The sequence below is a fragment of the Heterostelium album genome (genome assembly GCF_000004825.1).
Source record: "Heterostelium album PN500 unplaced genomic scaffold PPL_scaffold9, whole genome shotgun sequence".
NCBI lineage: Eukaryota > Evosea > Eumycetozoa > Acytosteliales > Acytosteliaceae > Heterostelium > Heterostelium album.
In genome coordinates, this window is record NW_008805071.1 from 1,816,271 (window position 1) to 1,829,762 (window position 13,492).

Genomic DNA, 13,492 nt, shown 5'->3' on the forward strand with positions numbered 1-13,492 from the left:
CTTTTTAATAAATTGATATATTTAGTTGTATAACAATAGTTATTTTATTTTATTTTTGTTAATATGTTTTTTGTTGTCAACTAATGAATAAAGTTGAATCAAATATGACACCAACAACAATCACTACAACTACAACTACAACCACAAATACATGTAAAGAATTATCTTTAAAGCGATCTAGATTAGATTTCGAAGATATTAGTATCGTTATACATGAACATGTTGAAAAGAATAATAGTAATATCAACAATGATAATGATGATAGTTATAATAATTGTGCAATAGTTGTATATAATGAAAATAATAAAGATAGTGACTATGATGAAGAAGATGAAGACGAAGAGGAAGATGAAAATGAAAATGAAGATGTCGAAATGAATAACAACGATCTACAGGATTTTAGTTGCGAAAGTGTAAGTGGAAGTGACAGTGACTATCAAACAGAATCTGAAATGGAGGAGGAGGAAGATGATCATTTCGATTTCGTTCCAGAGGAAGAAGAGGTAGACGAGCCAGAGGTGGATATCTACGATGACATACACTTTGGTAATAAAAGGAAATCGAATCGACTGAACAACAGCGAGAAGCAGACGTTGGACGACAATCTCTTGGTCAAGAACGATGTTTGCTACAAGCAGACAGCCGATCCAAAAAGAACGTTTGGTTGTCCCTACAAATCGTGTGACAAAGCATTCAATAGAATCGGAAAGTTGGAAAATCACATACGTACACACACCGGTGAGCGTCCCTATCAATGCACATACGACGGCTGTAACAAGTCATTCAGTAGATCACACCACTTGAAATACCATATGCGTTCGCACACCGGTGAACATCCATTCCGCTGCGATCACGTCGGTTGTGGCATCAGCTTTGTGCTGAAACATCAACTGAACATGCATGTTCGATGTCAGCATCTCCAGGAGAAACCATACAAATGTGAGTTTGACACTGCCACCTGTCAGCTGTCGTTCCACAAGCACAATCAGCTGAAACGTCACGTTGCAACCGTACATCTTAAACAGCTGCCGTACGAGTGTACCTATGAGGGTTGCAAGTCGCGATTCACCTATCCCGCGCACCTCAAGAATCACATCAACAGCTGTCACACCAAAGACGCCAAACATCTCTGTGTGGAGGAGGGATGTTTCCAGAAGTTCTACACTCACCACGAACTTCACAAACACATCAAGTCTGCGCATCCAATGGCGAAGCAACATCAGTGTCCACAGTGTCCAAAGACATTCAAGACAGCAAAGGCACTGCGACTGCACTCTGCTACACACGTGCCAATCGATGAACGCTACAACTTCCCATGTACCTACGAAGGATGTCTACGTGTGTACACCAAGAAATCCAATCTAGACAGTCACATCAAGCAATTCCATATCGGTGAGGAATGGATATGCAAACATCTTATTCCACTCAAAGACAAAGTTAAATCGAAATCAAAGTCGAAATCAAAGTCATCGACTCTAGCAGAGACTCCAACAACTGCTGAAGGATCAAGTGATAAAGCAGAGGAAATGATTAAAGATGAAAATGAATTGGTGGAATGTGGACAAGTGTTTATGTCAAAGACCGCATGGAAACGACATACTTTAAATTTACACAATGGACAACCAAAGATCAGACAACCAAAGAAATCTAAAGTTGATAAGGTCTATGACGCACTAGTTGGTAGTAGTAAAGTTTAAAAATATTTATATTTATATTTTCCTTTTTTTTTATTGTATTTATAGTCAAATAATAATAAATCTTACTTATTCTTATCAAAATGGTTGATGGGGCAGTCAATCAAAAACAACATTTTTTTTTATTCAACAGAAGTTCCATTTTCAGATAAACAACACTCCTATTGTATGACCAACATTTTTTTATTTTTTTATTCTATTAGCTATTAGATGTTTATTATTAGTATGATTATATTTTTTATTAAATATAAATAAATTGATTTTTCCTTTTTTTGTATTTATAGTCAATAATAATAAATCTTACTTATTCTTATCAAAATGGGGTGGTGGGTTGATCGAGGCTTTCAATCAAAAATAATGATAAAAAAAAAACAAAAATCTTGAAACCATTTTTTTTTAATTAAAACTAAAATAAGTCAGGTGATTTTTAATTTATTTAGATTATTAAAAAATGACAACAAATAGATATTGTATATTATTAATAGTTGTAGCTTTAGCATTGCTTTCAACTTCTCAAACAGTCAGTGCCAAGGTATTTGACTATGAAGAGAACAATGTGATTGTTACCAATGGAAAGTCAATTGATTCTCTCATTAAGAGTACAAAAGATGTTGTTGTTTATTTCTATACAAGTAAGTTAAAACCTATCGTAAATCAATTCCTTTATAAAACCAATATTAATGTTGACCAATCAATTATGAATAGAGACAAAAGAATCTGAAAAGTTTATGAATTCATTCCTAAAGATTTCATCACAGTTCAATGATGATGGATCATCCGTAAGATTCGTTGTAATCGATTTAGAAAAAGATTTCGCAACCAGATCGAAATATGAAATTCAAGATCCAATCACAATTGTTTATTACAAGTAGGTAAAAAGAATCAACAACACACTTTGATATTGAGAGAAATCTAATCTTTTTTATTTTTACTACATTTTCTTTAAGGAATGGTCAAGCACTATCAGATTTCATACTTCCAAAAAGTGCAGGATCCTTAAAATCATTTGTTGAAAACCCTTTGGCACCAATTCCAGTGATTCCAGGACCAGGTTCATGGAACAAAATCGATTCACAAGTCTACCATTTGACAAAGCGTAACTTTACTCAATTCATTCAGACCCATCCAAAGACTTTGGTTATGTTCTACAGTCCAGGTTGTGGTCACTGTGAACGTATGAAGCCAGCCTACGCTGAAGCATCGATCACCGTTCAGAAAGAGCATCTCGGTGATTTCGCCGCCTACGACTGTAACTCTGAGATGTCGATTTGCGAGAAATACAAAATCAAAGGTTTCCCAACAGCCATCTACTTCCACAACGCAAAAGAAAGCGCACAGTATACAGGTGATAGAACTGTTGACGATATGGTCGAATGGTTCAGAAAGTAAGTATAATCAATATTATTATTATTTTAATATTAAGCTAAACATCGTCAAACTAATATTAATTTATTTTTTTAATTTTAGTCCATCAATTCCATCACCATCCCAAAAGAAAAAACAAGTTGACAGAGAACTTTAATTAAACAAATAATTTAATTAATAAATAAATAAATAAAAAGTAAAATAATGAAATCACTTTGCAAGTTATTGTTCACTTTTCCCCAAGGTGGCGAACCAATTCTCTGAAAAAACAAAAAAAAATTATATTTTTAGTTTTATGGATTACGCTTGCATCAGTTGTTTGATTAAAAATCATTAATTTGATTATTATTATTATTATTAAATTCAATATTGTTACAAAATATATTATAAATAGATAAATTTAAATGGATAAAAAGATAAATAAAATATTTAAAAAACATTTGGATGGATGGCGGTTGGATACTGGTGGAAATCTTAAACTTGGAAGCTACTACACATATGATAATGGAATTGGAACGATTGTGAAAACAGAACAAGCACTTAAAAATTTCCAAAACACCGATGAGACATTCAGTTACGACGTTATAGGAGAAGAAAAAGGTGAGGAATGGAGAGTCTACAACGTTGACAATAAGATTAGTATAGGAAGTGATTTGCTGGTTGCTCTCAAATCCGGTCAGAAAGCAGAGATCCAATGTACTGTCAATAGTGAGGATTCATTCTTGGTCATCATTCACCGACCGGTAAAAAGGGAAATATCAGTCGTAAATGGTGATGATCTTGCAAAGGTTGTCTTAAAGACCTGGGCAAGCCAACCCAATCGCTTTATAGACGCAAATCTTTATGCCTCTGAATTCCATATGCTCCACTTTGAGAAAGCCAACGCTAATTTCACCATTAATATTAGTGCTGCTATCGGACAAGGTGGCAGCGTTGGTGCAAAAGGCAACATTTCTTTCAGTGGATCCATTGGCGTACTCACTTCAATTAAGCACACCGAGCCAGGCTACGTTGGTCTCTACACTCAGCTTGGATTCGCCAAGAAAGGATTTTTCGGTTCTAAACGCGCTATCAAAGAGACCAAGGATTACAATAAAATGGTCCTACCAATTCGTATGATTAAAATAGACTCTGGCGAGAGTAGTAAAATCACAACCACCAAAAGTGAGCAAAACGATTCAAATAAAGCAGATTCAACTCCAACTGAATAATAATCATAACAATCTATCGATAAATAAATTATTGTAAATAAATAAATAAACAAACTATTTAAATAAAGTAAACAACATCATTGTAAATTGTTATTCACTGAGAAAACCGCCAGAATGAAAAGACCAGATGTGTGAAAAAAAAAAAAAAAAAAAACAATATTAGTTTTTTAAAAAAAAAAAAAAGATAAATTAGTTATTAGTCTATTAAAACTTGTAGAATAGCAATAATTATATAATTTCAATTGAAAGCTAATAGTTTATTTAATAAGAAAATATGAATTTTTGTGGTGAATGGTAATTGAATTATATGTTTTAAAGTTATATTTCGAGACAAAAACTAACAATCTGTATTATTTGTCTAGCAATAATCTTTTATATCCAATTGCAGATAAGGTAAACAGAGAGTTATTGCTCTCATGTAAGATTTGTGACCATCAAGAGAAAGCATCCAATAACTGTGTATATAGAAATGAAATCAAACATTCAATAGAGTATGTTTAGAATCATCAGTCAAAATAATAACAATTGCAGTAAACATACATACTTATATATATATCTTTACTTCAATTTGTATTATTATTATAGGGAGAGAACACAGATCTCACACGATATTGCATCGGATCCAACATTACCAAGAACTAAAGGATCGAAATGTCCTGCTTGTGGTGGTAGAGAAGCTATTTTCTTCCAATCTATGGGTCAAAAGTCTGATAAGATGACTCTATTCTTTGTTTGTTGCAGTTGTGGTGAGAAATGGAGTCATGCCGAAAACATGTAATCAAATTGAAAACAGAGTAGAATCAAAACAAAACAAAACAACTTTAGAATCGTCATCAGTCTAATCATACAGCATACAGAATACCATATATTTACAAGAAAGCAAACAACTAGAGCTATCATATACATTCGAACAACCATCAATCAATCAATCAATCAATCTAATATAATCATCTACATATTATAATCATCATCAATCATCACATCATCATCACATCACAACAACAATAGTTCATTCAACATAAACATTCATATATCATAAATATTTATAAGAGTCAGTAACTACCACCTTTAACAGAAAAACAAATTATTTGCTATATAAGAAATAATAATAAAAAATAAATAATAAGCGATCATATAATAATAGATAGTCGTTGATTATATGTATGATTATACAGCTCATTGATATCAATAAGTACATTGTTATTAATCATGTTTTAAAAAAAAAAAAATAGAAACTAATAAAGAAAGAAATAAAAGATTGGTCATTCTAATTTGAAAAGACTTTATTGATTTGATTTATTGATTTGATTTAGTTAAACTATTAATATTATTGTTATTGTTATTGTTCATAGCAGCAATCTTTTGCTCTTCTTCAAAGAGTAAAGTTCTATTTATTAGACACTCATCGAATAGATTCCACTTTACAACAATGTAATATTGATTATTTAATTACGGAATAGTAAATAGTAATTAGTATTTACGATTCATTCTAAAGATGATTTAATAAATAAAACAACTACTTACAGCCATTTGACACTTCTTTGGGATTGCAACACCATCTTGAGGTATTTTACCTTGAGTACACTCCATTAGTGCTCTCGACTCATCAGGACAGAATGTAGAAAGCAGACCTATATATAATGATAATAACAATAATAAATAGATTCAACAAACATAAATATAAGCTAGATGTTATAATTACTATGTTTATAAACACATACAAAAATTCATATGAGCGTGTACATCTTGACATTTCTTTGTAATAATGCCAGGTGGTTTACCCTGTCTCTTATCACATTCTATTGCACTATTGATAGTTTGAAAACACGATGGAAAGTCAAGAATCAACGAATACTTTGCTCTATCGTAATCATCTTTGATCTCTGGCATATGTAAATATTTCGTTGTGGGTTGGTTCTCGAGAACTTCATCTTTCGTTGTTGAACTCTTACTTTCATTAATACTTTTTACTTTATCACTATTACTATTATTATTATTATTATTATTCATATTATGCTTCTATCTTTCTTTCTCTAAACAGAAATAGATTTAATAAATAACTTTAAAAAATAAAATTATAAAAAAAACTAAACCTAAACATTTGTTGTTAAATAAACTTTAACTTTATAATTAAATTAAATTAAAGTAATTCATTCTATCATAATCTAATCTATTTTTATATCCTACATCCTCTTTAAATCTATTACTATGATCATTATCACCTAACCTGTATTGCTTTGTTTTAAATTTATATAATAATAATAAATACTAATATTATAATAGAAAGCTATCATGATAATAGATCTATTTAATATTAGATTTTAGTTTTGCTTTTGTCTTGTTTTGTTTTGTTTAATTTAATTTAAATTATTATGTTTATCTATATTTATATACTATATTTAACAAAAAATATATCTATTGTAATGTATTTGTCTAATTCTTCAAGTTGGCTCTCTTTTCGATTCTGTCTCTCATTGTCTCTGGACGACATTCAGCCAAAAAGTTATTAATCTATTTGTGATTAGATATATCAATCATAATAAGTAAGTATTGAATTTGTAATATATTGAATTGATTGATATATATATATATATATCTCGTTTGAGTGTATTGACATACCTCTGGTTGACATGCAGAAGTTTGATAGTTGTTGGTTTGCATGCATTTCTTCAATGGTTGTGCAGCGTCACACAATGATAAACAGAAAGTGCATTCCCAGTTTTCTTTATTACAGTTTACTTGAAGAGACTCTGGGTTTGGTCCAAACTTTATGTAGCAATTGACATCGTCTTTAATTTGCTTTTCGCACTCTGGGAAGAGTGAAATCAACATATCTCTTGACTCTCTAATGGTTGTCTTTGGTTGTTGTTGTTGTTGTGACATCTCTGTAAAACTTTATTATAATATATTGCTAATAGTAATGAAAACAATTACTTTTAAAACTTTGAGAACTTTTAAAGGGGTTGACTAAACACTAACAATGAAAATCAATCAAAACAGAAAAAAAAAATGATCAAAAATATTTGTAAAAAAATATTTTTTTTGAACATTAAAATTGATTAATTGGTCGGATTTGTATGGTAATTGTTATTGTTGGTGGTGATTAAATCACTTTATTGATATAAACAATAAAGATATTTACAATTTGTTTATTATGTATAAAGATGAATTAATAATTTGGTTGTTTGGTAATCGATAATAAATTAAAGCTAAAACTAATCTAACATTGGAGCTTGGCTATGGCTGATGCCAATGAGGTTGTCTGACCTTTGATTTGATTGCATAGACTGACCAGCTTGTCTTTGGTGTCGAGGATTTCGATGGTTTGGGTGTAAGGGTTGTAACGAAGACTAAACGGCTTGTCTAGCGTCTCTGCGAATTGCTTCATCTTGTCTTTGGCCGATTGGAAACTCTCGGCCACAAAGTAAACTGGTTGGTATTGAGTGATAGGATACTTCTGATTGCACGTCACAAACGGATCGAATGGCTTTCTCTCGGGCTTATCTGACAAACAATACTCCAACTCACCAAACGACGAAAGTAAACCTGCTCCATATGCCTTGATTCCATCTCCTTCCTTACAAATACCAAATTCTACAGTAAACCAATAACACTGTGATAATTATTCAATATCATTAGTAAACGATTAGTTTCAACTATTTAATTAAAGTCAGTAATCATTAGTAAAACTTACAGTGGAAAGTCTTTCAATATCTTCATCTGATGCACCTAACGATGCCATACCAATCTCTTGTGAAAAATCTGCAAAATCTGGGTCGGCAAACAGGGGAACGTGACCGAGTAGCTCATGACAGATGTCTGGTTCTGGTGTGTAGAGTGGCACAGAGTGATGTCTGAGGTATTGGGTGGCATGGAACACACGGAATGCCAATCCGTTCAAGAAATCTCGAGACGACAACAAACCCTGTACTGGACGCAAACGGAATCCCGTGCACTCTGTAAGGAACTCTGAGATGTCCTGTAGCTGTGGTACGTTGTTTTCAGAGTATCCACAGTTCTGTTCGAGCAACGGGAAGATGTAACGGTACTGTCTGCAAGCGTTGGTATGTGAGAGTTCCTTCAGCTGTTTGTAGACGACACCCCATGTCTTCTTCTCATCCTCGGAGTACTCGATGGTCGGGATCTTCTCACCGTGCTTGTAGGTAGCAGCGATCTGTGCGATCTCCTTACGTCTCTCGATGTACACCTTATCGGTAGCACCCGGATGGTCCGATGACAAATCAGATCCCATCTCCAAAACCTTGTTACAGAACAAATCTAAATCCGAAAGTTTTCTTGGGAACCATGGAGCTATAGTTTAAATATAAATGTTAATAACAAAGTACTACTTATTTAACTTGCTTATAAGTTTGATTAGTTACTTGAAGTTTGTTTTGGTTTCTTGGTCTCGGTGAGAATGGTGGCGTCTACACCCTTTTTGTTGAGACAGTCGATGACACAATCGATTGGCTCCGATGAGTGATCCTCAGTGGAGAGATCCAAGAAGAAGTCATAGTCGAACTTCTCGGTCTTTGATGGTCTCGATTCGATACGAGTGATGTTGATTCTGTGTTCCTTGATGACCTCCAAGTACTCAGTCAAACAACCGATCTTGTCGCTAATAGAGAAGAGTACAGTTGTCTTGAAATCAGAAGTTGTTTCAGACTTTGTTGGTGTTGTTGTTGTTTTTGCTGCAGCTGCTGACATCATGATTAGATTTGTTTTGTTTTGTTTTGATTTGATTGGTTAATTATTAAGCTAAATAAAAATAATCTTTTTTATATTTAATACTATTATTAATATATAATCTTTGTATGTATGTGAGTAATAATAATAAAAATAATATAATTGTCTTGTCAAAAATAAAAATTAAAGAATACAATTATTATTAATAATAATGAAAATGAATCTGTTCTTGTTTTAATTTTTTATGTTTTATTTTTTAATGACAAAACCCAACACCATTATAATTATGAAAAATCGAAAAAAATAAAAAATAAAATTTAATTAAAAAATCTGTTTTTGTGGTGTTTCCTAACCAATTGAATTGAAATTTCCATCATCAGAAAAATTCCGATGCATCATGGAACATTCGTTGGTTCCATGTATTTTTTTTTTTTTGTAAAAAAATATTGTGGTACCTCATAATTTTTTTTGTTTTTTTAAATCTCTCCCAAATCTTGGTCCAACACCTGTTTTTCTTACACCGAATACTGACCTTTTACCATTTTGAATATCAATGGTACACTTAATGACATTTCTAATTTTTAATTTTTTTTATTCCTATATAGGAATGGTATTTTTACACATACTATTTTTAAAGAATAGGCCTATTACAAAAATTCTTATTATGTAAAAGGATGTTGTATTAAAGGAAGAGAAACTTCTATAAATAAAACTAAAATTGTGACCAAACTTTTTTTTTTAATTCATTCAAGTTATTAAATCTATAAATCTTTATTTTATTAAATTCAAAACTATTATAATTTTGGAATATAAAATTTGGATTGTTAGAAATACAAAATAAACGGATAGACATAATATGTTTAATAAAACTGATCAGCGAACAACCTTCAAGGGTATCCTTGGCTACTCTTGAATGAAAAGCATCCCGCAAAGTTAGATTTCTTTCCATCCATCAATTTAAACTTTTTTTATTTTACACTTAAAAAGAATAATGATTATATATTACCAATCAATTCCCTTTTTCTTTGTTGGTAATTTATTTACTATGTATAATTTTTATTGATGTTTTGTTTTTTTAATGTCCAAGCTTGTCATTGTTGATGTTATTGTTTTTTTTGTTGTTGGTTGTTGCTGTTTTTTTCTTTCTAAGACATAAAAGTCTTGTTCAATAAATACAATAAAATATTAATATTAAGTTTAAAGAAATCGGTTTCATATTCTAATTGATGGTTGGCCTGCATTTCGAGCAGTTCGTCCAGATGCAACTTGATCTCTGACACCGATGTGGTACGGTAGATCAGTGTGACATCAAAGATACCGGGTGACTCTGATGTGAATGAAAAGTAGACGTTGGAACGACGATCCTCCGGTACTTCCGACTCCAAAATGATGCCATCCTTCTCAAGCTGTGAGTAACTAAACTTGAATGGTCCTTTCTTCTTGAACTTCTCGCCACCATTACTACTGCTGCTGCTCTTCTTCTCCTTCTTTTCTTTCTTTGACTTTTTGTCACCGCCACTGCCACCGGAGCAATTCTCACGTACGTTCACCAGATACTTCTCGTAGGACTCCAGTTGTTGCTGGAGGAACAGGTTGTGTTCGCGAATCGCTTCGAGCACCTGGCGAAGCTTTTCGAGCTCGGTGTTGGTCTTGGCGATGTACGACTCGTAGTTGAGCATCTCGGCGACGATATCCTTGCGCAGCTGCGAGTAGTTATCCTCCTCGGAGAGGTATCCGCTGGCGGAAAGCTTCTTGCAGTTCAAGAGAATCTTTTTAATGCTATCTACAATGTCTTGGTTCTTGTTGGCCGCTGCGGTCTTGGCAACTTCCGCTAGGGTTGCGCCCATGTCTGTCATGTCCTTGCCGCTGGCGAGCGATCGCAACACAGTGAACAACAGATACTTTGTTTCATTATACATTTGTTCTGGCTTGATGTTTAGTGATTCATTCAATTCAAAGCGATTCGTTAGCTTGAGTTCGACGTTGGCGTTCTCTGAGCGCGGCAACTGTGCTGGCGCGGCACCTAGGTCCGAGAGGATCAGACGGAGTGGGTCATTTGGCTCGGGAGCAAGCACGCCAAGATGTTGCTCAAGTAGACTGTGCACAAAGTACATTTCATTGAGTGTAATGTTGATTGTGATGTTGTCACCGACACGTCCGAGCGCTATATATTTATCGAGGTTGAGGTGGTCGCTGAGGTTGTCGACTTTGGTCAGCAGCTCGAGGAAGTCGTTGAGTCGATCCTTGTTCTTTTCTAAAAATACATTCAAAGGCTCCATAAAGAACTCTTTGACGCCACCAAACATGATGTTGTTGGCGAGATTCTGCATCATCTTGGCGGGATAGGTTAGATTCTTCTTGGTGTTGTTTGAGAGTTTCGCTTCGACAAGCATGAATGCCTGTGGACTGACGACAGCGGGATTGATATAACGCAACAAGAAGAATCCTCCGATCAATCCGCAGGATTGTGCACGCGTAGCACTTGGGAATTTGACTTTGACCAACTCGCGAATCTGCTTGCAAATCCAACGGATTCCGTAGGGCACCAAATCGATCGACGAGATAATCGATTCGATAAACTTGTCACCGATGGACACCAGGTTTTCGATACGTGGACGAATGATGTTTTGGACGGCGCCGTTTTGTGCGCATTCTTCGGGTGGCGCCTTTCGCTTGAGAGGCGACGGCTTTCCGGTTTGGGTTTCGTACTCGTTGATGTGGTCCTCGTAGACGATCGACGGGTTGATCTCGAGTGAGAGATCTTTGTTGCTGGTGATTGCCTCGAGTGGCTTGGTGAGCGAGTGCTTCAGGTACTGTTGTCCTGGACCACGACGGGTGTAAGTTGTCATCATACGCGTCAGAGCGGTGTTCGCACGAAGCAGTGAACCAATCGAGGTGGCCTCCTTAAACTCCTCGGCCAACACCTTTTGAAACATCGAGAGCAAGAGATGTTCTTCGTTCTCCTCGTATTGATTACCGTAGAGTGTGAACATTACGGTCTGCAAGAGATTGTCGATCTCACCGACCTTGACCAGCTTTGCCAAGCTGGCAATGTAAGTGGTGTTGTTTTGCAGCAGGTAGAACAGCTGTCCATAGTTTTCACGCTGCGATTTATCTTTAATCTGAATGGTTTTGTTTTGCATCTCGAGAATGTCACCTGACGACTGCATAATTTCATCCAAAGTAATACGATTCTTGATCAACAATGCAATCTTTTTATCCAAAGTACGAATATCTCTTTCCAATGTGAAATTCTTTTTACTCGATATCGAAATTTCACGTTTCAATTCAAACAATAGTTTTTGATCTAAATAACATTAAAGAATGAAAGAGTGTGCGTTGTATGTGAATATTTAATCCTTTTTTTTTGAGTAGTTGTTATTTGATAGAATGGACTTACTTTTGGCTAAAACATCACCTTTGATGTGATCCTGTTGACTTATGACTTCTCTGAGATTGACACTCATGATACGTGAGTTTGGCTTGTCTGGTGTTGGTTGATGTACTCCACTCGAGTTGAGAGCGGATTGCTGTGGTGGTGAAGATGGTAACGCTGGTGATGAAACTGTAGGTGAATTACTTGCACTTCTTGGTTGTGGTGTTGGTTTCGATTGTGGAATTGGATTTGGTTTCGATACTGCATGGGGAGGTGGTTGTTGTGGTGGTTGTGCATTGGTTGTTGTTGTTGAAGTGGTTGTTGGTTGTGACGATGCTGCTGCTGCAACTTTGACAGTGTGTTGAAGTGGTGGTGTGGTGTTGTTTAGAGGTGGTGGTGGATGTGGGTGCGCATTTGATGATGCAACTGGCTTTGATGTTGGTGGGTGGTGAGTTGTTGGTGGTGGAACAACGAGTGGAGGCGGTGTTTGTAATACTGGTGAAGATGGTGAGGGTGGCGAGGGTTTAGCTGTGATGATTGGTGCTGGCTTCAATTGTGGTGACGATGAAGTTGAGGCATGTTGAACTGGTCCACTTCCATTGGATTGATCATGTGGAAATTGTGGAGGTAACTTTCGCTTTGGTACCTCCGGAGTGAATTTGTTACTCATTATAATGAACTGACTAACGAAAATAACTACTTAATAAATAAATAAATACTATACTATTATTATATGATTATTATTTCTAATATATATATAAGTCTATATATAATGTATATTTGTTGTTTGTTTCTATACAATCAACTTGGTGTCTGTCTATCCTATCGCTTTCCTTCTCTATCCTTTATTTCTTCTGAAGATTCTTATTCTTAATCCAATAATCAGTTATTCTTTCCTTTTGGTTTGTTATCAAAATATTGTTGCTCTCGAGACACCTTGTTTTTTTTTTTTTGTTTTTATTTTATAATAGAGTTAAACTACTACTACTACTATTGATTAGTTTTAGTTTGGTTAATATTAATTGATTGATTTTAATTGTTTTTTATTTATAAATAAACAATATCATTTTATTTGATTTTTTTTTTTTTTTTGTTTTGTTTTGTTTGATTTGTTTTGACTGATTGATTTATGTGGTATTTTATGTGGGTAGATACAATGC

At 34.3% G+C, this 13,492-nt stretch overlaps 9 protein-coding genes across 9 annotated transcripts; 5 read left to right on the forward strand and 4 right to left on the reverse strand.

The window, feature by feature from the left end:
* Positions 1-104: 104 nt before the first annotated feature.
* Positions 105-804, forward strand: PPL_09223 (uncharacterized protein; the record flags this gene model as incomplete). The annotated part of the gene is made up of 2 exons (XM_020580020.1): positions 105-546; positions 581-804. 2 exons carry the CDS (start codon positions 105-107, stop codon positions 802-804), a joined length of 666 nt encoding a protein of 221 aa, XP_020430695.1.
* Positions 805-1,205: 401 nt separating this feature from the next.
* PPL_09224 (uncharacterized protein) lies at positions 1,206-2,052 on the forward strand (the record flags this gene model as incomplete). The annotated part of the gene is made up of 3 exons (XM_020580021.1): positions 1,206-1,686; positions 1,828-1,860; positions 1,979-2,052. The coding sequence occupies 3 exons, from the start codon at positions 1,206-1,208 to the stop codon at positions 2,050-2,052; spliced, it is 588 nt and encodes a 195-aa protein (XP_020430696.1).
* A 93-nt stretch (positions 2,053-2,145) lies between these two features.
* PPL_09225 (uncharacterized protein) lies at positions 2,146-3,216 on the forward strand (the record flags this gene model as incomplete). Its single annotated transcript, XM_020580022.1, has 4 exons — positions 2,146-2,326; positions 2,400-2,562; positions 2,642-3,079; positions 3,162-3,216. 4 exons carry the CDS (start codon positions 2,146-2,148, stop codon positions 3,214-3,216), a joined length of 837 nt encoding a protein of 278 aa, XP_020430697.1.
* Positions 3,217-3,463: 247 nt separating this feature from the next.
* On the forward strand, positions 3,464-4,270 carry PPL_09226 (uncharacterized protein; the record flags this gene model as incomplete). Its single annotated transcript, XM_020580023.1, has 1 exon — positions 3,464-4,270. One exon carries the CDS (start codon positions 3,464-3,466, stop codon positions 4,268-4,270), a length of 807 nt encoding a protein of 268 aa, XP_020430698.1.
* A 274-nt stretch (positions 4,271-4,544) lies between these two features.
* rpb9 (RNA polymerase II core subunit) lies at positions 4,545-5,453 on the forward strand (the record flags this gene model as incomplete). Its single annotated transcript, XM_020580024.1, has 4 exons — positions 4,545-4,564; positions 4,633-4,761; positions 4,856-5,000; positions 5,415-5,453. The coding sequence occupies 4 exons, from the start codon at positions 4,545-4,547 to the stop codon at positions 5,451-5,453; spliced, it is 333 nt and encodes a 110-aa protein (XP_020430699.1).
* A 113-nt stretch (positions 5,454-5,566) lies between these two features.
* On the reverse strand, positions 5,567-6,280 carry PPL_09228 (uncharacterized protein; the record flags this gene model as incomplete). Its single annotated transcript, XM_020580025.1, has 3 exons — positions 5,567-5,689; positions 5,795-5,901; positions 5,992-6,280. The coding sequence occupies 3 exons, from the start codon at positions 6,278-6,280 to the stop codon at positions 5,567-5,569; spliced, it is 519 nt and encodes a 172-aa protein (XP_020430700.1).
* A 423-nt stretch (positions 6,281-6,703) lies between these two features.
* Positions 6,704-7,153, reverse strand: PPL_09229 (uncharacterized protein; the record flags this gene model as incomplete). The annotated part of the gene is made up of 2 exons (XM_020580026.1): positions 6,704-6,781; positions 6,890-7,153. The coding sequence occupies 2 exons, from the start codon at positions 7,151-7,153 to the stop codon at positions 6,704-6,706; spliced, it is 342 nt and encodes a 113-aa protein (XP_020430701.1).
* Positions 7,154-7,490: 337 nt separating this feature from the next.
* pah (phenylalanine 4-monooxygenase) lies at positions 7,491-8,977 on the reverse strand (the record flags this gene model as incomplete). The annotated part of the gene is made up of 3 exons (XM_020580027.1): positions 7,491-7,883; positions 7,965-8,581; positions 8,653-8,977. The coding sequence occupies 3 exons, from the start codon at positions 8,975-8,977 to the stop codon at positions 7,491-7,493; spliced, it is 1,335 nt and encodes a 444-aa protein (XP_020430702.1).
* A 77-nt stretch (positions 8,978-9,054) lies between these two features.
* PPL_09231 (RasGTPase-activating protein) lies at positions 9,055-13,002 on the reverse strand (the record flags this gene model as incomplete). Its single annotated transcript, XM_020580028.1, has 4 exons — positions 9,055-9,060; positions 9,496-9,530; positions 10,275-12,263; positions 12,357-13,002. The coding sequence occupies 4 exons, from the start codon at positions 13,000-13,002 to the stop codon at positions 9,055-9,057; spliced, it is 2,676 nt and encodes an 891-aa protein (XP_020430703.1).
* Between the last annotated feature and the right edge of the window lie 490 nt (positions 13,003-13,492).